Here is a 25301-nt window from a genome sequence, read left to right on the forward strand (position 1 = left end):
GTGCCGTTTAAGTAGAAGAGTGTGAATCTAACGACTTTCACTTTAGTAGGGAAGCATATTTAACTTAATATGTTTATAGTAAATACACAGAATTGAATTATTATTATTATGATGTTATAGAATGCTTCACGGATCTGAATGTCATCCTTGCACAAGGGGCCATGCTCATCTGTGTAAAACGGATGTTGAGTTATATTTTAAAAATTGGCGTTTAGGAGTTCCTATGATCTCTCCCTTAACTGTTTTTAAAATGTTGGCACACAATAAAATTCACCCTTTTCAGTGTACAGTTCAATGCATTTAGATAAATGTGTACATAGTGTAGTGAGCACCAGGATCTAGAGGAAGAATGTTTCCCTCACTCCAGAAAGGTTTCTTTAGCCTTTGTGTCATCAGTTCCCTCGTCCTGCCTCTGCCCCTGAAACCGCTCTTTCTGTCCCTAGAGGTTTTAGTAATTGGCATGTCAAGAAAATGGAATCATATAGCAGGGAGTGCTTTATGTCTAGTTTCTTTCACACAGCAGAATGCTTTTGAGATCCATCCAAGTTGTTGGGTGTGTCACTGGTTTATTCCTTGTCGTCGCTCAGTAGTGTTCCATTGTGTGAATATAGCACAATGTCTTTATCCATTCGCCAGCTGGTGGACATTTGGGTTGTTTCCAGTTTGGGGCTATTAAGAATAAAGTGGCGGGGGACGTTCATGTACAAGTCCATGTGGATGCATGCATTCCTTTCTCGTGAGTGAAACCCCGCCCAGGGGTGGAATTGCTGGGTCGTAGAGTCATCTGTGTTTGACGCCATGAGAAACCGGCAAACTGGCTGTACCGTTTTGCCTTCTCACCAGGGTTGTCTGATAGTTCTAGTTGTTCTGTATCTTTGCTAGTCTTTCTTAAAATGTGTAGCCACTCTCATGGTTATATAGTGGTGTCTCGTCGTGGCTGTTTTTACTTAGATTTGCCTAATAACTAATGATACTGTACATCTTTTCATATACTTATTGGCCATTCACATATCTTTTGTGATGAAGTGTCTATTCAAATCACTTACCCAGTTTTCTTCTCGGGTTGTTTGTCCTACTATTGAAATATAAGAGTTCTTTGTATATTCTGGCAACAAACCTTTCATCACATGTGTTTCGCAAATATTATCTCCCAGTTTGTGGCTTCTCTTCATTTTCTTCATGGTATCTTTTGAAGAGTAAAAGTTTTAAATTTTGATGAAATCCAGTTTGCCAGTTTTTTGTTTTATGGTTCACGCTTTTTGCATTCTGTCTAGGAAATCCTTGTCTAATTTAAGGTCATAAAGATTTTCTCCTGTTTTCTTTGAGAAGTTTTATAGTTTTAGCCCATATATTTAGGTACGTGATCTGCTTTAAGTTTTATATGTAGTGTAAGGTAAAAGTCTAGGTTCCTTTAATTTTTTCTTTCATTTTGCATAGTTTTCAAGCACCATTTATTGAAAAGACTGTCCTTTCCCTATTAAATTACCTTGACACCTTTGTTGAAATGAATTAACTTACATACATGATCAATTCCTGGACCCTCTTCTGTTTCACTAATCTGTATCTCTGTCCTCACACCAATACCACACTGTCCTAGTAAATTTATAGCTTTTTGAAATCAAGTAGTGTGATTCCCCTAGCCCTGGTCTTCTTTCTCAGAATTGTTGTGATTATTCTAAGTCCTTTTCCATTTCCCAATAAACTTGAGACAGCTTGTCAGTTTCCTCAAGGGAAGCCCTCCAATCCCTTGACTCTTCATATGAAGAATAATAGTGGTGTGTTTACTGGTATCAGCCCTTAGCAGTCCTGGAATAAACCATTCTTGATCATTATGTTTGTTTTGTAAAATGTTTAATATGGCCCTATATATATGTATTTTTATTTATTTATCTATCTATTTTTTGAGACGGAGTCTCACTCTGTTGCCAGGCTGGAGCGCAGTGGTGCGATCTCGGCTCACTGCAACCTCCACCTCCCGGGTTCAAGCGATTCTCCTTATATATATTTTTATAAGTAAGATATAACCATACCATATTTGCTTTTATTTTGCTTTGAGATGGAGTCTCACTCTGTCACCCAGGCCGGAGTGCAGTGGCACAATCTCAGCTCACTGCAACCTCTGCCTCCTGGGTTCAAGTGATTCTCCGGCCTCCGCCTCCCAAGCAGCTGGGATTATAGGCATGCACCGCCATGCCCAGCTAATTTTTTTTGTATTTTTAGTAGAGACGGGGTTTCACCGTATTGGCCGGGCTGGTCTCGAACTCCTGACCTTAGGAGATCCACCCGCCTTGGCCTCCCAAAGGGCTGAGATTATAGGTGTGAGCCACCACACCCAGCTTGCTTTCCTTTCCTTGTAATATCTTTACCAGATTGGGTGCTCAGTGTTATGACAACTTTATAAAATGAATGATGAAATAGTAACTATTTTTCTGTTTCCCTAAAACGGTTATATATAGTAAAGAAATCAAATATTCCTTAGAAATTTGTAAAATTGTTTCATAAGACTAATCCAGCATTTTTAAAGAAGTAATTCTGTTTTACTATTTTTTATTTTTATGGGTTAAATTTTCTGTTTTGTTTTTGTTTTTGTTTTTCTTGAATGGATTTCTATTTTTCTAGGAAATCATCTATATTATTCAGATTTTTAAATCTACCACTACAGTGCTGGATAGAGTGGTCCTTTAAAACTATTAAAATCTCTCCCATTTCAGATTATTCAGAAGAGCTTTTAAAAACTCCTGAATGACTGGGATCTCACTACTTTCCTTTTGTTAATAATTTCTAATTTTATTATGTAATAGTCCAGGAAAGTAGCCTTTTCTACTGCTACTTTTTTAAATGTATCACAGCCTGTTTTCTTCTTTTTTCTTTTGTTTGAGGCAATATATAAGATCCATTGTTGTAACTAATTCATGGATGCTTGTTGTCTTCTTAGTTTATTATAGTGTTCATATCCAGCATGTACTTATTTATTTTCAATTTTCTCTTTTTAATTTATTTTCAGGGCAAATTTATTCGGATCAACTTTGATGTAACTGGCTATATCGTTGGGGCCAACATTGAAACATGTATCCTTTTTCGTAAATGTATAACCCAAAATAAAGAATGATTGAGTCTTCTTACAACCCCATGGCAACCCTCTGTGATATCACTCCCAGTATCCAGATGATAGAACTTGAGCCCGGAGATAGCATGCCTTGTTCAAATACTTTCGACTACTGAATGTTAACTCCGAAGTGTTTTGTTGTTTGTAACACCAGGCCATAACCTATTCATATGGTTGGGGAAATGGAGAGTGCCACAGTGTTTGTGTGGTATAGGACATTCAGATGAACGCAGCTGCCCTCCCCCTGTTGCTGTTAGCCCACTTTTTACCATGTATTTCTGATATTAGAAAGGATGAACATTGAAATAATCCTTACAAGAGTACTCATTGAAATAATCCTTACAAGATTACAGAGTTAAAGTAGTCTCAGTTAGTGTTAAGTAGAATAAAGCTGGAGAAAAAAATAAAATGTCAAATACACAGAATAGTCCTAAGAAATGTCACCTGCATAGAATGGCCATAAGAAGATTTATATATGTGTATGCACATACATACCTAGATAAAACACATTTGATTGGAGATGTAAGAAAATAGAAATGATTCTGAGTGATAGTGTGCCAATTAGAAGGATATATAGATGACAATTTTCGGGTACTTGTTAGAATAATCTCCAGTGACAGAAATACATTGTTTCTATCCTTCGAGGGATAGACCATGATTTTCTGGTTAAGAACAGTATTTTATGCTTCCAGATAGACTCACAGCCAGCAAAATCTGGAAATACTTGAAAATGACAGGAGAATGAATCTGCAGTTGAGCTTTCTTCATACAGGTGTGTCAGAGCATGATTCATATGAGTGTGTCTTTCAGCAGACATGGAGGATGTGTGGGATAGTCTGACTTAAATTCAGGCTATCTGGCATATACAGAATTAATTCACTTTGGTGGCCCCAGAGAAGGTTTACCTCAAGAGAGGCAATCATCTTCCAAAGCTGTAATACACATTCTCTGAGATGCCAGTGTGACTGTCAAGCCATACGCACTCCTGGAGCATCAAGAACTGTGGATCTGAGCCCCAGATAAGATACCCAGCTGGGCGTGCAGTGGTGTGAAACAACACAGGAGCTGCTGGGGACTGTGCCACCTGCCCCGTGGGAAGCCCAGGCAGGGTGGGTAGCAGCAGGTGTAGTTACTGGCCGCACTGGTTCTCCAGAGCAGCAGAGGGAAGACTAGTGCTTAATCTCGTCATAGCTGTCAAGGCATTTGGGAAAGTTACATGCGCTGCTGAGTGTGAAGGGGCGAGTACCCCTCATGTAGGAGGCTTTCAATAGGGTAGCGTTGTGGGCGCTGTCAGCATGCATTTTGGAGTCAAGCCAAATTTTTTATTCCTAACTGTACCGCTTATTAGCTATATTATTTTGACGAATTTCCTTGTACCATGGCTTCCTTATTTATAAAACTGTGTTAATCTGGTATTATAGAGTTTCTCCTGCCTTAAACAACTGTACTTCATTTTTAATAGCTTCTTATAGTTCCTTGTATAGTGTAGTATTCTTTTGAATGTAATGCAAGTTAGGGGAAGGATGGGGTAGAGTGGAGCTGAGTGAGGGAAGCACGTATAATCTTTAAGTTCCTTCCCAGACCAATGATTCTGGAAGATCAGTGAGGAACGTAAGTTGCATCTATTCTCTTTTTTCACAGATGGAGGACAGTCATTTAGAATAGTTCATTGCAGGATACTTTATATATATCAGAGAAAGAAGATGTTTTATGATTTAAATTTACAGACACTGAAAGAGGGCCTTTATTTAAGAATTATATTCAATCATTTAATTCTTAACCGTCTTTGCTCAGACCTTCTGGAAAAGTCTCGTGCTGTTCGTCAAGCTAAAGATGAACGTACTTTTCATATCTTTTACCAGTTGTTATCTGGAGCAGGAGAACACCTAAAGTGTAAGTTACAAAGGTTTTTACTATTTTATATTCACTGGAATATCTCTTCTAATATTTTTTTGAGAAAAAACAATTTTGGGAAACAGTTTTTTACACACAAAACACCAAATTTCCAGCTGGTTAAAACATGAAAATCAAAATGAAATTGAACTTCCATGCCATGGGGTAAGTACTTTATTTTAAGCAGCAGATATTGTAGATAATATAATCTTTGGTACTTTTATTTCTTTTTAAAAAATTTTAAATTAGAAGATAAATGATGCATATTTTACAACTCTTTCAACATTTTAAAGTATGAAAGTAAGGGAAAAGAAATTTATCTAATAAAATTAAGTAGAATATATATTTTTATTTCTAAATTTACAACTGAATATATGTTATTGCTCCCACGAGTACTAGAAAGAACCTGTGGTGGATATTGATTGATTGATTGAATGTCATGAATCACAAGGACCAGAAGTTTAGCGTTGGGCAGGTACAAAGGAGAGCTCAGGTCTGGGTCAGAATTTTGCTGGGTTAGAAATATATGAGAGAGAGGAGAAGATGCATAACTTTCCCATCTCTTCTGATTCTCAAATTTAGTGTTTCTGCATGATTATTATATATATTATCTAGATATCAAAATAGACACATATATAGTAAAAACTTTTCTCATCTGGTGTCTAGGCTTTTGCTAACCACAGACATCTGTGAAACTTTTGAACCCAAAAATTAATCAGAGAAAGACCTGCAAGGGAAAAACCAAGCAACAAAAAAAATAGAGTTATTGCCAAGGAGAGACTAAAAATTCAAGATTATGCGATATGTAACACTGAAGAGAAGAAAATGCTCAGGCTTTTAGACTGGCAATAACTGCAATAGGAATAAATTCTTTAAAATGATCCAAGTGTTGAAAGAAATAGAAAAAGATAGCTGCAGGCAGTACCCTGTAGAAGTGAAATGTGATGTAGACAAGAATCAGGGGACAGGGTGACCTGCAGAAATTCTCTGCAGGAGGGCGAGAGAGCCAGTCACAAAGAAAGCTGGGAGCACATTTGCATATCTGTTACATGGATAAATAGCCCTGCTCTTTTGAGCACTCCTGAGAAATATTCTTTGGCTCTCAAGAATGCATTTGTCAAGAGAGTAAGTTCTCTTTAATCAATGGCTCCTACAGTACAAGTAGTCAGTGTGGGTACCTGTTATGATAGTCTGCTGCACCACATCACATCATCATTCTAAAGGCAAGTTAACCACCATGCAAGCAGGCTTGGGGAAAGGGTTTCAGGGCCTTTGCTGGGCTTGGGACTTGCTTGATCCACGGCACTGTATCTTTAGCTCATGTCCATGGTAGTTTTCATATTCACTTCATAGTGTTTGCTGCAAACTACTTGCTAAGATAGGAATATAGAATATGGGTTTAAAAGCTTTCCTTCAAAAAAGAGGGCTAAAATATTTAAATCTGAAAACAATAAAGTTTTATCATCTGGAAAATTGACATCATTTCCCAGATAACCGATTTCAAACAGAATATTGTACAAACTGCCATCCCCAAAACTCCTGTTAAGGTTTTTGCATCATTAACGTCATCATTTTCCTTCGTTGGTACAGATAACAAAAACATGTATGTTTGTGTATTTACATGAATATATAAAGAAAAAACAAAAAACATTTTGCTGGCAATGGGTTGCATGGTGACCACTGTTCTCCTGTAACGGCACAGTTTGAATGCAGGTGTGGCTTAGTTGTCTTCATGAGTATTTATTAAATTTTCTTCCATTATATTTCCTTTTAGCTGATTTGCTTCTCGAAGGATTTAATAACTACAGGTTTCTCTCCAATGGCTATATTCCTATTCCGGGACAGCAAGACAAAGATAACTTCCAGGAGACCATGGAAGCAATGCACATCATGGGCTTCTCTCATGAAGAGATTCTGTGTATGTGTGATTTCTCTGAGATTCTCATACTCACTTTCCTAAGACTTACACATTTGGGGTAAATCACCTAAACTAGAAAATGATTGGGAAAGTAATGAATTGTATGAAATCCTGAAAAGACATGTCTTCCTGAAAAGTTTTGTATAGCTAATTTTTAGCACAAAATAAATGAGAATATGTCTCTGCTACATTTTGAGGCAATATTAATTTTTTTTTTCTTTTTATCAACGTGAAGCAATGCTTAAAGTAGTATCTTCAGTGCTACAGTTTGGAAATATTTCTTTCAAAAAGGAGAGAAATACTGATCAAGCTTCCATGCCAGAAAATACAGGTAAACTGATGAATACTGACTTTATTTCTATTTCAGTGGCTTGTTGTGCTCTCCAAGAACGTGTTACAATGCAAGCATAAAAGCACCTCTGAAGCATTTCCGAAGGGACCCTCAAGAGTAGAGTGACAACCTCGTGTGCTTACACGAGGGTCCCCCTGATTCTCTAAATGAGGACAGGGGACAGGGCGTAGGATGAAAAGTAGCAGCAGTCTCTGCCTTAGCATGGAGGAGGCCTTGGGAATTGAGGGAGGAGAATTCAGCCGCAGGAGGCCACACGCTTGCCTGAGAGGGAGCTGCAGCTTCTGAGTTCCAGCCAGTGTGCAGCTTGCCAGGATTATAGGCCCAGTGTTGCCAAATATAAGTGACTTTTCAAAGAAAAAATAGAAATCTAGGTTTTAAAGGAAATGTTCTCATTTTTAAATGTTGAAAATGGTTTTAAATTTGCATTGGTCAGAAACAAAAGTTTGTGACCCAGATATATTTTTATATATTTATTAAATATATATTTAATATAAAGTATAAATATATAAATATATTTAAATTATATATTTATTATATATAAAATATATATTAAAAATATATATATCAGTTCGCTTCAGATGGTCTGGAGAGAAAAAGAAAAGTGAGGATCTCTATATTGCCTTGACTACTTGATTATTCCAACAAGTTAGTTATCTTGCCTCATGGAGGCATCCACAATCCCCTGTGGCAGGTGAAGGCTGACATAAAGTCACATTATCTGCCCTTGAAATAATCCTTTTTTGTAACCAATTTGAGGCTTGATAACAATTTAATTCTGTGTGGCTCTTCTAAGGGGCCACTCCTGCTGCTTCTTGGTCATCATTTCCTGGCCAAACTGTGACACCTTCTCTTAGGGCTGTTGATTTCCAGGACCATTCATCTGTCATTCAATCAAAGTAGTTTGATTGGCGGCTGGGCCTCCATCCTCCGTATGGCTTTTCCATGGTTAAATAGACTAAAAATGGAGCCATCTAAAATGCAGAGTAAGGCACATATTAGTATAGCTTGGCTTTGAAATTTTTAAATGACCCATAACTAGAAGAGGATCAGGTCACGTCAGTCTTGTAAAGGCAGGGAGGCTGGGCATGGTGGCCATGTAGTCCAGCTACTCAGGAGGCTGAAGCAGGAGGATGGCTTGAGCCCAGGAGTTCTAGGCCGTCATGCGCTATGCATATCGGTTGTCTGCATTGTGTTCAGCATCAGTATGGTTGCCTCCCAGCAGGACCACTAGGTTGCCTAAGGAGGAGTGAACCAGCCCAAGTTGAAAATGGAGCAGATCAAAACTCCCATGAGATCACGCCTGTGAATAGCCACTACACTCCATCCTGGCCAACATAGTGAGAACCTGCATCTAAAAAAATGAAAAAATAGGCAAGGCAGTCAAATGCTGACTAGCCGTCTCTTGTAGCCTAAAAATGAGTGTGTATTAATTTGAAGGGATGGAAGATATTTTTCATTAGACCTAAAACTTGTCTGATTTTAAGACTTTTATTTATTAATACAATTTAATTATTACTAAGGTTTTTCAAGTGTTTATTGAATATATTGTGAGTAGATTATAAGTAAAAAATGTAGGATTTAGGAGACTTTTTACACTTCAGTTGCACAGAAACTCTGCCATCTTCTTGGGATGAATGTGATGGAGTTTACTCGGGCCATCCTGACTCCCCGGATCAAGGTCGGCCGAGACTATGTGCAAAAAGCCCAGACCAAAGAACAAGTAGGTTTCATGTTCATTCTTATTACTGATTTGTTTGAATGATAAGCCATGGCCATTTGGCCTTCTGATTGACATGTAACAAACTGAATCAATACAAACTGTCTTACATGGGTGTTTTTAGATACTAATTGAGTGGTTTTTTTAGTATATTTACTTTTTCATTTTCAAAAACATTTAAAAGGGGCTGGGTGCGGTGGCTCACACCTGTAATCCCAGCACTTTGGGAGGCTGAGGTGGGTGGATCCCCTGAGGTTGGGAGTTTGAGACCAGCCTGACCAATATGGTGAAACCCTGTCTCTACTAAAAATACAAAAATTAGCTGGGTGTGGTGGCATGCACCTGTAGTCCCAGCGACTCAGGAGGCTGAGACAGGAGAATTGCTTGAACCCAGGAGGTGGAGGTTGTAGTGAGCCGATATTGCACCATGCACTCCAGCCTGGGCAACAGAACGAGAGTCTGTATCAAAAAAAAAAATTTTTTAAGGTGATTTAAAATTTAAAAAAAATTTTTTTTTTAAAGTAAATGTCAAATTATAATTTCCAGTTTTCCCCAGCTAGATAGATAATCCAAGTAGACAAATCTGCATACTTTGGGAACCAGGCCAGCAGAAGGGCCCCTGCCACCTTGTCCCTGTGCTGGGCGGTATGGCAGAGAGAAAGTGCCAGCTGACTGAGCTGACTCAGGGCGGACAGTGCTGCCCAGAACCCAGGCGCGTGGGGAGGAGCGTATTTGTATTAGGCATCTTTACCCATCCCCCAAATTATTATTCCCAGTGTTCATTTAATTGTACTAATATTGCCTTCTATTGATGTGTAAAACTGAGACATGATTAAGTAGTGACTGCTATCTCAACTTTTTCGAGTGCTGTATAACACTAAATTCCATAAAACAGCTATTTATGCTTTGTCGAGATGGTTTCCAGAATGAAAGGCTGTTGTGATTTAATTGCAGGCAGATTTTGCAGTAGAAGCATTGGCAAAAGCTACCTACGAGCGGCTCTTTCGCTGGCTCGTTCATCGCATCAATAAAGCTCTGGACAGGACCAAACGTCAGGGAGCATCTTTCATTGGAATCCTGGATATTGCTGGATTTGAAATTTTTGAGGTATTCTTCCCCCTCTTCCTCTTTCTCTTCCTTCTTTTTATTTGTTATTTTAACAAATATTAAAGCTCACCGTGTGCCCAGCACATACCAGGCACTGGGGATATAGTCCCTGCCATTCTTGTAGAGTCAAACAATAAGTGGCATATAACCAGTGAATCCACAGGTCTGTGAGAATGCAGAAAGGGTGCTGTGATAGAACTGGAGGCCAGCTTGAGACAGCTGTTCAGGGAAGGTGCCTCTGCAGCGGCAACAGTTAGGCTTACTTGAAGGATGAGATGCTGCCAGCCTTGGTCAGTTTCCCAGCATAATGAGAGCAATTCCAGGGGTCTTGTATGGGACAGAACTTATCAAATGTTCAAAGCTGCTAGAAAGCCAGTGTGACTGGATACAGCTGACCAGAGGGAGAGAGGAGTTGGAGACATGGAGTAAAGTGTAGGGCCAAGTCGAGAGGCCCTCAAGGGGGCCACTGTAGTGGAACACGAGCAAGATGACGGGGGCTTGGCTGGGGAATCAGGAGAGGAGCAAAGTGAGAGGGAGGTGCCTGGACAGGCAGTGATCTGTGTACTGCAGATATAACCAGTGTTTAACAATAGATTTCACTGTTGATCTGACTAGATTTGTCCAAACACTTACTCATCATCAATGTGGAAAAGGTTCACAGTCACACACTTGCTACAGTTTTGCAGGGAAAAATTTTGCATAAAATTTTGGGCATCTAAAAATTTATATCTTTATTTCCATAAATATAGATGTGAACCATGTAAATATAGTAAGGCACAAATATGAAATGCTTTTTGTGATCATCCGTGTGTTAACTTTAGTCACTATTGGGTAATGAATTGTCTTATTTTAAAATGAACCCCTTTAAAATTATAAGTCTATCCTCATAAATACTGAACCTGCCACTGCCACTCTAAGAGATTGCTTTAATGTGTATTGATTTGTAAATAAATTGAGAAATCACAAAAAGTGGCTGGGTACAAATTGCATTAAAAAAATCTGTCACTTTCCTCTACATAAATGATCAGAAGATATAGTGAAAAAAAAGACTCTCATTTCCAGCTGCAACAAAAACAGACAAAACACCTAAAAATAAATTTTAAAAGAAATGGGCAAGATTTAAATGAAGGCAACGTTACAGTGCTGCTACAAAAAAGAAGACTTGAACAAGTAAAGAGACATACCCTGTTCTCGATGGGAAAATGTTACATTTATGTAGATGGTAAAAATGCCAAGTTGTTCAGTGAGTGTTATTTGTCATGAGAAAGGAAAAGAAAAAGCCTAAATGTCCACCTTTAGGAAATTGGTTCAAATTGTTATGTTACCTCCATACAATGGAATACTATGCATCCATTGTAAAGAATGGGCTGGCTTTATATTCTAAGGAAAGATCCCACAACGTAACAAGATACATCGTTAAGTTAAAAAAAAAAAAAGCTAGGTTCACACACATACACACATTTCTGAGTGCATAGAATATTTCTGGAAGAATCACAAAAATAGGAGATACTGGTTGATTATAGGGAGAACAAATAAGTTTCATTGAAGTGAAACTGACTGGTGCAATTCTGTGTACATTTTGAATTTTATACCATGCATTATTGATTTAAAAATCAATTAAAATTATAATTGGTAGTTTAAATATGGAAGACAAGTAGAAATTCATTTTTAAAAACACCATTCTTGGCCATGCGTGGTGGCTCACACCTATAATCCCAGCACTTTGGGAGGCCAAGGCAGGTGGATCATGAGGTCAGGAGTTCAAGACCAGCCTGTCCAAGATGGTGAAACCCCATCTCTACTAAAAATACGAAAATTAGCTGGGTGTGGTGGCGGACGCCTGTAATCTCAGCTACTCCAGAGGCTGAGGCAGAGAATTGCTTGAACCTGGGAGGCAGAGGTTGCAGTGAGCCGAGGTTGCGCCACTGTACTCCAACCTGGGCGACAGAGCAAGACTCCTTTAAAAAAAAAAAAAAAAAAAAAAAACCACCATTCTTTGTCATAGCCCAGGCTAAACAGAGCAATAGGATGTCATCATCCTGAGGCAAAGCAAAGTTCACCTACATGAACAGGAATAAGCAGAATCCGGCAGTCTGTAAATATGAGGCTTGTCCTGTGTGCTAGAAATACAGTGTTGAGCAAGGCAAGCACTGCCTCTGCCCTCCTTACGTGACCTCATTCTGAAATAGTGAATTTAACAGCTCCTGGAGAATGGGAAAGATTGGAGTGGCTTTTTCAGACTCTAAATCAACTCCTTGGAGATGGATTAAATCCTCTTTAATTGAAAATCACTTTTTATAATGAAAGAGGTTATTTATGGGCACATGCAGCTTGTGTGAACAGTATAGAAGCAGGAAAGAGGTTGAGCACTTCTAGTGTATAGGATTAAGAAAATTATACCTATTAATTCACCCATCCATCCATTCACCCAATCAATTTTTCTCTTAAAAAATGGGCAGAGTTCACAGAGAAGGAACAGAAATGACAATAACATGAAAAACGTCCAAATTCACTTTATGAGGGCAGTGCAATATCACTTTTGATATTGCAAAGGTCAAATATTTGATAAGGGAAGGGAATGCTTAGAGAAGTAATGCAGAGCCTCATACTAAGCGCATTCCATGTGCCAGGCCCCGCTGAGCTCCAACAACAATTTCGTGCAGTAAAGATGATTCCTTTCCCACCTTACCTTGGAGCCCGCAGCCTGAGTGACAGTGGAGTGGGACAGAACCAGACACATTCTCCACCCCAGCTTAGATGCACGCCCACCACCTCGCTCACCTCCCTTTGCCTCTGGTTTTTCCAAGCCTTTGTTTTTCTTCTTTTTCTTACTGTCTCGTTTATTTATTTATAGTCCTTAACCCATTCACTAATAAGAACTGAATTGTTTTACTTGCAGAGCATTCAGTTAGCATATTAAGTTTATTATCTTTTCATTTTAGCAGTTCAGTAATGCGGCCATAGACAGTATGTTCTTTCTCTTTACCTTTTCAAAAAGGCTGTGTGTGAGAGAGGGATTGGGAGACCACCCCACCTGGTTTAGTCACTGTCATTAGCTAGAAGCAATCATGTACTTCATACCTAATTAGTAATTTTTAATGAAAACATGTTTTATAACTACCTGACTAATTATTCCCATTTTCCCTCTGCCTCCCCGTGTTTGGAAAATTACTCTTTGACATTTGTAGCTGAACTCCTTTGAACAGCTTTGCATCAACTACACCAACGAGAAGCTGCAGCAGTTGTTCAACCACACCATGTTTATCCTGGAACAAGAGGAATACCAGCGCGAAGGCATCGAGTGGAACTTCATCGATTTCGGGCTGGACCTGCAGCCGTGCATCGACCTGATAGAGAGGCCTGTAAGAGCGCTCTCTTGCTCGTTGTCTTTCATTTTCCATTCAAGCAGTGACCTTAAGCGGCATAACCCGAGACAGAAATTACCCAAGCTATTCAGTGGTGAAATACTTTTCTGATCTAAATTTTCCAGAAAGGTGATACTCTGATAAAATATCTACAGAATTTAAAAGTCAGTAGCATGCCAGTAAAATCCTTCTTTAGCTCTCCTCGCAGCTTGATTCCTGTCCTTGCTCGCATGGGTATACTGGATAGTGGGCTCCGCCCCGCACAGACTGCAGATGGCCCTGTGTGCTGGCATTTGCGTGTACCTCTCAAAGGATGTGGAGCTCCACCTGACAGTTTATTTAGCTGAGAATAAGATGTGTCATGTAAATCCATTTTGCAGATAACTGAGGTTTGGCCTTTTAAAGTACAAAGAGGTTTTTATTTTGCCAGATTTTTTTTTTTAATGTGAAGTTTTTGTTCTCAGGGAAGTCTTGTCAGATGTATTTTTAGTGGCAATCTTAGAAAGCATCAGAAACTCTTTTCTTGGTGGTTTAATGTTCTGTAAAAATACATAGAACTCATTCACATTCAAGCTTTGAGTGTATAACTCATTCACTTTTGGAACTCGCCTCCATGTGATCTCAAGCAAGTATTGACAATCTGGTTCTGTACTCTTTATTTAGCTTTTGCTCAACAAGGTATCAGCTTCATTTATTTTATTTTGCTATCTGCCAAAATATAAGAAAAACTAAAACATGATTAAGCACTGACATCTGTAGTGTAGAGAAAGCTCTAACACTAGTTAAGTAGGTATGTTTGAATAACTCAGAGTTTTCTCCTAGGAGGTACAGCAGGCTTCTGGTTCTTGCTGCTCAGTCTCTGGTTGCCACTTGTGTTCTTCATGTTTGAAGGTGTTGGCGGTCTCGTGGCTAGAGATCGTGGATGGCACAGCACCCACAGTCAGGAGGAGCAGTGGCACATCGGGAAGAGGAAGAACCTAGAAGGCATTCACCCATATTAGAGATGTAGTTCCAGCGCATTAGAAATTTGAGTTTAAGGAAAGCAATGGATAATTTTCATTTGGCTTTTATAATACATAAGAAATCATTTTACCTTTCAAGGCACGTTTACAGCAAAAAATCTTAAATGACCTATAGTTGTGAGGATAGTTGCTTCTTTGTAGCTTACAGGGTCATTTAGAGGTGGCATGCTTGTAGTGACTTCCAAGTAACTTGTGCATACACAAGCACATGAACACATTTCGTTACATTTCATCACTGCTTTGTTGCCTGAAGAGTTGTTTGGGTATTTATGTAAATAAGAGAAGGGAGTATTTCACATTAGTACTGTTGATGACTATAGGATATGTTTTTTGAGATGCTCATTGTATGCGTCCATATGACACTGGAAGTCCTACATTTTAAGAATATAATGATTATGTATCTGCAGTTTTATTTTAGGATGGACGAGAACCCATAAAATTTGCTAGGTCAATATCTTTATAGGAATAATTGTGCCGAAAGTCTTCCAAATGGAAAATTACCTGTCTTATTTTTTAAAATGTTTTTAGAGTGTTTTTAAATCTGATGGTTTTGTGACCTTTAAATGAGTCTTACAAATATTAATTCTTAATGTTACTTAATTGCATTTCTTTTGCTTTATCCTCTAGGACAAAATACTTTACTATTTTTTCATGTATTTTTTACTCTCACACAATAATTGTACTCTGAAGGTGAAAATGATGGGGTAATTAAACATTTCAACCCTAATAACTAACTCCAAGCAAAAATAGGTGAAGTAGAAGGCCAGGTGCGGTGGCTCCCACCTGTAATCCCTTTGGGAGGCTGGGGCAGGCAGATCACTTGAGGTCAGGAGTTCGAGACCAGCCTGGCCAACATGGTGAAACCTCATCTCTGCTAAAAATACAAAAAATTAGCTGGGTGTGGTGGCATGTGCCTGTAGTCCCAGCTACTCGGGAGGCTGAGACACGAGAATCACTTAAACACAGGAGGCAGAGGTTGCAGTGAGCCGAGACTGCACCACTGCACTCCAGTCTAGGTGACAACATGAGACCCTGTTCCCCCAAAAAAATAAGTGAAGTAGAAGGGGTTTGATGTTTACATTTTTAATTATTTTCCAGGCCTTAAGTGTAAATATTGTTGTAGTAGAATAAGATCCAGATAGCAATTTATTGGACCAGGTGTGGCGGCTCATGCCTGTAATCCCAGTGCTTTGGAAAGCTGAGGTGAGAGGATCACTTAAGACCAGGAGTTTGAGACCAGCCTGGGCAACACAGTAAGACTACATCTCTACAAGAAAGTTTTAAAATTAGCCAGGCATGGTGTCATGTGCATGTACTACCAGCTACTCAGGAGGCTGAGGCAGGAGGATCCTTTGAGGCCCTGAGTTGGAGGCTACAGTGATATGGTCACACCACTTCATTCCAGCCTGAGTGACAGAGTGAGACCCCATCTCAAAAAAAAAGAAAAGAATTTATTAAATCCTCAGTTATGGCCTGGAAATGCAGATTGGGGGTGCCATGGGGATATGAGATAGTATATACCATGGCCTCGGTCCTCAAGAACCTGATCTTGAAACCAGAGAACAGAACACAACATAGTGGTGAGTTCATTGGTTCCTGGGTACGACTCTAAGTGATGCTGGGTGAATTCAGAAAAAGGCAAAGGCCACAAAGTAGGCTGGCCGTGTTGCGGAAGGTATTACAGGTGTAGATGCTGTGCAGGGAGCACTCCAGGGATGAGTTTTATGGTCAGAAATTAGCAGGCGAACGGCACATTGAAAGTGGTATTTTAGGGAAGTTATTTGGCAAGTGTCCTGGTCTGTTTTCTGTTACTATAACTGAATAACTAAGACGGAGTAATTTATAAACAAAAGGAATTGATTTCTCGTAGTCTGTAGGCTGGGAAGTCCCAAGTCTAGGGGCTGCATTGGATGAGGGTATTCTTGCTGGTGGGGACTCTCAGCAGAGTCCTGAGGTGGCACAGGGCATCACATGGCGAGGGGGGCTCCTAAGAAATGGCCAAACTGGCTTTTTATGACAGACCCGCTCTCATGATAACTAACCCACCTCCTCAACAACCCACTGATCCATGAATGAATTAATCCGTGTGCTAGGAAAGAGCCCCCGTGACCCAGTTACCTCCTAAGGCCTTCTCTCTCAACACTGCTGCATTAGGAATCAGGTTCCCAACATGTAAACTTTTGGGGAACACATTGAAACCACAGCAGCCGGGCATTCAGAAAGTATTGGAGCTGGGAAGTCATGATGTTCTTAGTCACCAGTTATGCCCAGACACTGACAGGCAATGAGAGAACTAGTTAACTCGTTCCTTCTTTCCTTCCTATGCTCTTTGTACTGGTACTTCTAGACTCTTCATTAAGCCTTTGGAGTGGACCCTTTATTCCCTGCCTAAATAGTCCTAATTTAAAGGAGAGATCACTCAGAAAGGGGAGGGAGGGAATTCAAGATTTAATGCTGACTCACTCTATACCTCAATTTGAGGATTATTCTACTTATTCATAGAAATATAAAATCTGATTAAAAAATAAAAACATGGCCAGGCACAGTGGCTCACGCCTGTAATCCCAGCACTTTGGGAGGCTGAGGCAGGCAGATCACCTGAGATCAGGAGTTCGAGACCAGCGTGGCCAACATGGTGAAACTCCATCTCTACTAAAAATACAAAAAGCAATTAGCCAGGCATGGTGGCGGGTGTCTGTAATCCCAGCTACTCGGGAGGCTGCGGCAGGAGGATCGCTTGAAGCCAGGAGGTGGAGGTTGCAGCAAGCCAAGATCGCACGACTGCACTCCAGCCTGGGGGACAAGAGCGAGACTCCGTCTCAAAAAATAATAATAATAATAAATAAAAACATAACATTTTTAAAACTCCATGAGAGTTTATGATGACGGGGAATTTAACGACAGCCTGTGGAATGACATGGGATAATGATCCCATTGATGTTCCTTGCAAAATGGAGAGTGAAAACAATACTTTCTAGAAGGAAAATGCCATAAAAACGTCCTCTGTGGTGGCACCTGACAGGCCCGTGCCAGGCTTACCCCATCTCACATAATCCCAACCCCTGCCTCGCAAGATTGTGGGCTGGTAGCAGGCAAACCTCTGAGTTCAAAAGCTCTCACAAAACCTATGACCAGTATTCAGAAACATAGGCTTCTCAGCTTACAGCTCCTGGAAATACCCAGTTAAGAGAAGGAATGATAATAGAGATCTTGACATTGAAGGATGAAGTGGAAAAAATAAAAAGGAGACACAATAATGATATTCATAATCACGCTGTCACCAAATCATTTAGAAAAAAATGCAAATTTTATTTGAGAGACTGTCAGAATTTAGGAAAATTCTCATTAAAAGTGGCTAAGAATGTAAAAGGGTAAAAGGAGGATGTTTCTGTTATATTAACATTAATGTGGAACTTCATTTCTCACACTTGTTGTGTGATTGGGGTGGATTGAGTTACCTGCCACTCTGAGCTCCTCTAAAGTGACCTAATCCCAGTTGCCTCAGATTACTGTCTTCTTTTAGCTGGTCTGAAGCCCTGACAATTCTTTCAGGTGGAGGAGTCCTGGAGTAAGGATCTCCATTGCAGAAGGTTCCCTCAGCTTCCACCCGCGGGCATTCAGATCACCCATCCCTTTCTCTGACCACGTTATTACACTGTTTCATTTATATTTAACCATAGCCTCTAGCTACTTTTAAAAACAGCATTTGTGTGTATTGCCAGCTCTTCACCAGTAAATATGAAGGCTTTAGGAGTTGAAGAGAACTGATCTTAGAGTTTTATTCAAAAAGCTGATTTCATGAGTGTGCCCTAGAACTGATACGAGTTCAGTTTTATATCACACACTTGCCATATCTGCAGTGTGGTAATAAATGATAACCCAGAAACACTAGAAAACAGACCATCACTACTTAAATATCTTATTTAGCTTTCATGTGTCATTTACCTCCAAAAAGGAAGTCACTCCAGAAAATGTGAGCTCTAGGCCTTTTGAAAAATTGAGACATAATTCACAAACCATGAAATCTACCCTTTAAAACTACAATTCAGTGATGTTTGTAGTATATTCACAAAGTTGTGGAACTATTACCACTACCTAATCCTGCCACATTTTCATCACCCCCGAAAGAAACCTCTTACCCATTAGTGGTCACTCCACATTCTCTTCCCTCAGCCTCCAACCACCACTAATCTACTCTCTGTCTCTATGGAGTCATCTAGCACTTTTTCTTTTCTTTTCTTTTTTTTTGTTTTGAGATGGAGTCTTGCTCTGTTGCCCAGGCTGGAATGCAGTGGCACCATCTTAGCTCACACTGCAACCTCCGCCTCCTAGGTTCAACCAATTCTCCTGCCTCACCCTCCTGAGCAGTTGGGACTGCAGGTGCGTGCCACCACACCCAGCTAATTTTTGTATTTTTAGTAAAGATGGGGTTTCACCATATTGGCCAGGCTGGTCTCGAACTCCTGACCTCGTGATCCACCCGCCTTGGCCTCCCAAAGTGCTACTTTTTTTCAATGAAGTAATAATTGAATCACATAAAATAGGTTGGCAAGTGACTGTTAAAACATATATAAAGCAACTGATGACTCAGTTTATCAATTTCCATATACTCTACTTAATAATAGTTTAAAATATTTTGCCATATATAAAGTGATACAGTTAATTTAAAAATTACTTAAACAGAAACTTAAACTGATTTGGATATAAAATATCTGAAGCATTCTTGCTAGTTGAGGTGTTATAATGACTTCTCCAGTCACTGAATATAAACATTCAGTTTCATCTCTCCACTTCCCACTGCGTTTCTGGCTTCTTTTATTTGCCGCTTTTGTGGGGCCATCTGTTTGGAATTCATTTACTTGCAATTTACATACAGTATTTATAAGTTTGAGATAAGTTACTCCTCTGTTTTCGTGCTAGTACTTATTTAGCAGTTTGAGATGTCAGTGTTTGAATTATAAACTTGTTATGGCTTAGACATTCCCTTCCATCCTAGCAATTTGTTTTCCATGGATCTTCATAAAACTAATTGTTTTAGAAGTTGAAGTGCCAAACTCAGTAGTATTAAAGTGGCATGCAAAACTTGTGAATTTTTGTTGCCTGTCATTATCAGGCGAACCCTCCTGGTGTACTGGCCCTTTTGGATGAAGAATGCTGGTTCCCTAAAGCCACAGATAAAACCTTTGTTGAAAAACTGGTTCAAGAGCAAGGTTCCCACTCCAAGTTTCAGAAACCTCGACAACTAAAAGACAAAGCTGATTTTTGCATTATACATTATGCAGGGAAGGTAAGAGCTCTTATGTTGAATAACTGGATTAAAATGGCTGTGTTTGAAATGTTGCTACATTTTTATGAAGGTGTAACAAAGGTGCTGATAAACGAAAAAGTACAGTATATATTACAAACATATTGTCTTTCAGACAGCCCAGTTTGGGGACTGTTGTATAAAAGTTTTCGGTTGAGGCTTAAAGTATTTTTGTTTTTGTGTTTGGTTTTGTGTTCTCCATTTCACCACTTTTGGCTTTGGTGCGGGATAGGTGGACTATAAGGCAGATGAGTGGCTGATGAAGAACATGGACCCCCTGAATGACAACGTGGCCACCCTTTTGCACCAGTCATCAGACAGATTTGTGGCAGAGCTTTGGAAAGACGGTAAGAAAGCGCTTATCTTTGTAATTATGCTTGACTGGAATCTTTTATAATTAAGGTTTATAGATGGTTCTTTTACATATATATGGATATATATACTTCTTTAAAGTCTTTCTTTCCCTAGAGCAGGGCTGCCATTATATCAGAATTTATCCGTTTTAAGAATACTTGGGTTAAGAAATGAATACAGAGACATCTGCCTTCTTGGTCAGATGTTATAGGGAGCACAGAAACATTCTAGGCCCGGAGCCACAAAGACGTACACATATGCCTCAGGCCACCGCAGTCCCAATTCAGTTATAATCCAGGAACACTGGGATACAAAACCTGAGAAGGCCTGCTCATTCCTTTTTCCCTGTGTCAGGCCTCCTGAGCTACGTCCTTCCTCACCACCTGCCCCGGACACCCAGTGGCTGGTGGATAAACTCAAGTCGCCTGCATTTAGATCAGTTGCTTTTCTTTCCATCAGTCCTCATAGTTCTTTTGTTATATGAACCTCAGGTGAAGAATTTTGGTGATTTTTATGGTAGACTGCAAGATTTTACTAGTACCAGAAAATGACAATGTCTCTGTGTCTGCATGCATCGTGGGAACCAGTATCTTCTCCTGGAGCTCCGCTCTCCTGCTACATTTCATCCTGGCTCTATTCCACCTCTTTGCCTGGCTTCAGGCCATGCAGGACCTTAGCCCTGGATCTACCCCTGCCTAGACCCTGACCCTGAGGCCAGACCTATTCAGTTACCTGGCTCACGTCTGCTTTCTCTATAGCATCTTAAGCCTTGTAAGCTAGCTGTCTTCTCAGAGGTAGAGGAAAAGAAATGGAAGCAGAGAACAAGGGGGCTAAGTGCAATTGGGGCCAAAGGAAAGAGACAGGAATTGAAGAATGGACACAGAGAAAGTGACTAGGGGAAATGTGACCCTATGAAAGATCATCTTAAGAATGACTGTGTCTGTCAGATCAAGTCAGTGTGAGGGATCTGCAGGGGTGGGATGCATACCTGCACGCATGCGTCCTGGGAACAGACTGTGGGCCTGAGACATAGCAAAGAGGGGACGGACCTGGGGGAAGGACGAGCTTTCCAACAAGTAAAACAGAAGGCTTTAATCTTTGTACCTTTAGGTGAAAGTCTTCAACTGACTACTGAATGCACAGTGTCACTTCCAGTGACCTACTCAGTTGAGGGATGCCGTGTGAGGACTGGGAAGAGAAGCAGGGAGCTCCAGTAGAACTTACAGTATCCTCAGTGATGAGCTCCTCTTCGCCTTGTCGATAGGCAATGTTAAGAGTGGGATATGAGAAACTGAGACGAGAACAGAAAAGACCTCTGAGCTCAGGTTGTTACAGGGTCTACAGTGCTAGAAAGGCCAGCGCTGGTGAGTTGGAAATGTGTGAGGAGGAAGAGGGAGGAGTAATGCTGCAGTCCTAAGGATTTGCATTCCTTCAGGAATCACTTCAGCTGTGACAGCATTGGGGACTGTGTAGGTTACAAAGTCTCCTCATGTTCAGCTTCTCCTCCGGATACCCTTGTAAGGTCTTAGAACACAGCAGAGGGAGTGAGATCAGTATGCAAAGTGGATCTGTGATAAATGCCATGGGAATGGCACAGTGAGTTTTTAGGGATGTGCAACAGAGGAAGGGACTGCCTTTTTCTGGGGCGCTAAGGGGAAAATGTCATAACGAGAGGATGCAATTTTCCTTGTCCTTAAAGAATAAAAATGATTTGTTGATTAAACAATGGAAGCTGACATCTCCTGAGCACCTACGAAGTGCCACACAGTGTCTTCAGCACTAATTTATGAGCATTCGTGGCCTGGTTATGCCTTAAACGTTTGCGGGTAAGAAGGTTTACATGAACTAGCTCTAGGAGTGAGCGTCTGGGGTGGCATTTGTAGAAATGAAGTTGGCAGGAGAAGTACAGAGTGATCACGGTGGAGAGGTCGAAAATCATAGCTCAGGAGGAGTCTTCCATTTGGCTTTAGAGAGGGCTGGGGCAGAGAAGAGTGAGCAGGAAATGAGGCCGGGCTGGTAGGCTGAGGCTAGGCTGCAGAGTCCTCATGTCCCATCTCTAGTGGAATTTGGACTTGAGACTGTGCTGAATAAATAGTGTCAGTAGGTTTGTGACCTTGGGTAGTGACCCATTCTGAACTCAAAGAAGTGAAACAGGCAGTGTTTGTTGGGTGGATTGGAGTGAAAGAGCCTGGAAGTGGGGAGTTGAGTATGGGACAACTGAAGATGACAGGGTATGGAGATGATGCCTGGGAAACAGGAACAGAGGAAATGGGGACTTTTCCCTGGTTTTTGAAAACCAGCCTCAAAAACTGGTTTTCTCTTCATTTTGAAGGAAAACAGGTATTGGGACCACTGACATTATAAGCATGGAAATGAGGTCCTTTATTACATATTTATTCTGACACTATGAACCCTTTTTTAGTCCTTGTCTTATATCCTTAACCAAAAATGGTGTTGGAAACACCCGTTCAGCACTTGACCCATTCGTATAATACCACATACCTAATTATGTACTTCCCATGGCAATAATCTGTGAGCTCGGTCTGGAAGCAATGAGAGACATGTCCCCTGCCTCCCAAGAGCTAGTAATCCAGTTGAGAAACCAGGATATACACAGATGCAGTAACAGAACTGAGCTAGTCTTTTTCTTGGCTCCCAGCTCCCTACTTCCTCCTTCCATTCTTCTTTAGCTTCAGGTCTCACCAGCCCCAGATACTGGAGAGGGCTTTGGCAACAATAGGTCGGAAGCTGTAGGTGTATAAGGTTTGGTGGGCAAGGATGGAGGTGGGAGGGTGGGATGTCATACAAATTACGGATCACAGATGCTACGTCTTACAGGTAGGACCCTGTCTGGAGACTCCTTACCTGTACTTTTGTGTCTTCCATTTAAGAGATACAGGAAAGTTATTGATTTGATTACAGAAATGCTTAGAGGAAACTTTAAGCCTTGCTGAGCTCCTTCAGCCCTTGGCATGAACCTCGTTCATCTGTACTTAGTCCACAGCTCTGACCCACAGACGCCATGTTTGCACAGCCCTATTGATGGCCCTTGTCTTTCTAAAGATATGCTGTTGGGAGTGCATTTGGCCATTCTTGTCAAAATAAGCCAAGGGATATCTTATCTATCCCAGGTTTGCTTGGGCTCTGCTAGCCTCTGCTCTGGAATACTCCTAGGTGTTTGCTCTCCAGATAACGCCGCTCTTAGCAGGAGGTGCTGTCGCTCTTCAGCTTGACAGTTAGTTTCATCTGAGTGACAGAGAACATCTCAGAGGCCACTCACTGTTGGGAGGCGCTGTTCTTCAGGGCGAGGAGTGGGCAGAGAAGCAGTACCATGTTTGTCCAATTTTGAAGACAGTTTGTTTCATACATAAAGTAGTGGCAGGCATAGAGGTTTAAAGAGGGTTCTAAGGTGGAGGATTTATCACTGCTCACTCTGGATGTAGAGTTCTCAGGATAAGGGGAGCAATTTTTCTCTAGAAAAATAACCCTAGAAAAACATTATTTTCCTCTTTTTAGGGCCACTGAAATGCAAAAGCAGAAAATAACAAGTTGAACATGAACAGATGAATATGTGATATATGAATATAGTTTGCCTGTGAAGGTACAACACCTAGAGTATGAAACATTTTGTGTTAAAATACAGTTTATGGCTGGGCACGGTGGCTCACGCCTGTCATCCCAGCAGTTTGGGGGGCTGAGGCAGGATGATTGCTTGACCCCGGGAGTTCAAGACTAGCCTGGGTAACACAGCGAGACCCTGTCTCCACTGAAAAAAAAAAGAAAGAGAAAGAAAAAGAAAATAGAGTTTGTGTTAGAGTTTTCGAGTTTTCTCAAGGCCAAACCAAGAGAAATAAGATTTATTGGTGGCAGCCCTGCCCTAGAGGTTTATAATGCCTACTTTTCGCTAAAAGATGTTGTTTGGATCTCTTTACCAGCTGCAAAGGACTTCTTGGCACTTCTTAAGGTTTATATTGAGGGAAAAAAAACCCCTAAAGATTGCCTTTTCATGTCAATGTACCTCCTAGGATATTTTCATGAGTAACAGTATGATCAATAAGTATAATCTTGCTTATGATTCAAAATTATTTTAACATTTTGCTACAACAGACCTTGAATTTTGTTTTTCTTAATGGTATATCTATTGTATAGTAATTTGTATTCAAATTATTTTTTGGAAATTATATTTCCGAGAATCTGTATTGGAAGTAAAATTACACAGCAGCATAATTCGTGACAGTAAAAGCCACTAATATGTACATTTGCCATAGTGCTGTGACTTCACTGCCGTCATGTCCTAAGCTACTCACTATAAGAGATTTTTCTGATAGATGATTCAAATAGTACCTATTCCTCTTAAAATTCATCTTGCATTTACATGGGGTAATCATTTGACATTGATATCATGTAATGCTCACACCAGGAACTGGGAATGTGTTCTTTTGATTTAGCCTTAATCTATTTTATAAAGAACTTTGTCCAAATGTGCAAATGCTCTAAACAGTCATGTTTGCATGGGATCTGCCTTGGACTAGCTCCTTTTGTAGCCCGATTTCAAAGTTGACTTGTGCTGTCGAATGTCTTTCACACTAACTGAAGTGTTTGTGTATTTGCTCTTCTGTCCTGTTTTTGCTGTTTCTCTGCTTTAGAGATTCAGAATATTCAGAGAGCTTCTTTCTATGACAGTGTTTCTGGTCTTCATGAGCCACCAGGTGAATGTATAAAGCCTGTAGGTCTCCCAAAACAGAAGGGTTTTAAGCCCACAGGAAAAATGTGTGGGGGGGACTGGCAGGGTGGCCGGGGAGGGCAGGGGGTAGGCTGGGGGGCTGGGGTGGGCTTTCGGGTTTCTGTTTTGGTTTTGCTCATAGGCCTGCATGAACCTTTCATTTCATGCTCAGTTTTATTATACTTCAAGGCAAATGTTTGAGTGCATAAGCAATTTAATTGCTACTGCCTACACATTGCTTCTTATTTTATGCATAGCACTTATAGCACCGCATATTAAAAGGTATGCCACTACCTTTTCCAATAGTGCCATTGTGATACACAGTCCTCTAAGGAAATCGTTAAGAACCGATCTGCTAAATGACATCTCCTTTGCTTTTGAGTCACCTTTAAATTTTCAACTCTAAGGAATTTCCAAGGAGGAGTGTTTCCTTTTATTT

General features: G+C 40.3%; 1 protein-coding gene across 7 annotated transcripts in view; it reads left to right on the forward strand.

The window, feature by feature from the left end:
- Positions 1–25301, forward strand: part of MYH10 (myosin heavy chain 10) — a 318611-nt gene that overhangs the window by 237839 nt on the left and 55471 nt on the right. For 4 of the 7 annotated variants that reach the window (XM_050765168.1, XM_050765167.1, XM_050765169.1 and 1 more), the window contains 10 exons: positions 3005–3068; positions 4901–4999; positions 6774–6917; positions 7153–7248; positions 8871–8989; positions 9941–10093; positions 13282–13455; positions 19594–19767; positions 20018–20132; positions 24786–24848. In XM_050765168.1, the coding sequence (XP_050621125.1) occupies positions 3005–3068; positions 4901–4999; positions 6774–6917; positions 7153–7248; positions 8871–8989; positions 9941–10093; positions 13282–13455; positions 19594–19767; positions 20018–20132; positions 24786–24848 (1201 nt within the window). The remainder of the gene's footprint in view (positions 1–3004; positions 3069–4900; positions 5000–6773; positions 6918–7152; positions 7249–8870; positions 8990–9940; positions 10094–13281; positions 13456–19593; positions 19768–20017; positions 20133–24785; positions 24849–25301) is intronic. The other 3 variants (XM_050765171.1, XM_050765172.1, XM_050765173.1) reach the window with 1 other exon arrangement.

The sequence above is a fragment of the Macaca thibetana genome, chromosome 16 (assembly GCF_024542745.1).
Source record: "Macaca thibetana thibetana isolate TM-01 chromosome 16, ASM2454274v1, whole genome shotgun sequence".
NCBI classification, from domain to species: domain Eukaryota; kingdom Metazoa; phylum Chordata; class Mammalia; order Primates; family Cercopithecidae; genus Macaca; species Macaca thibetana.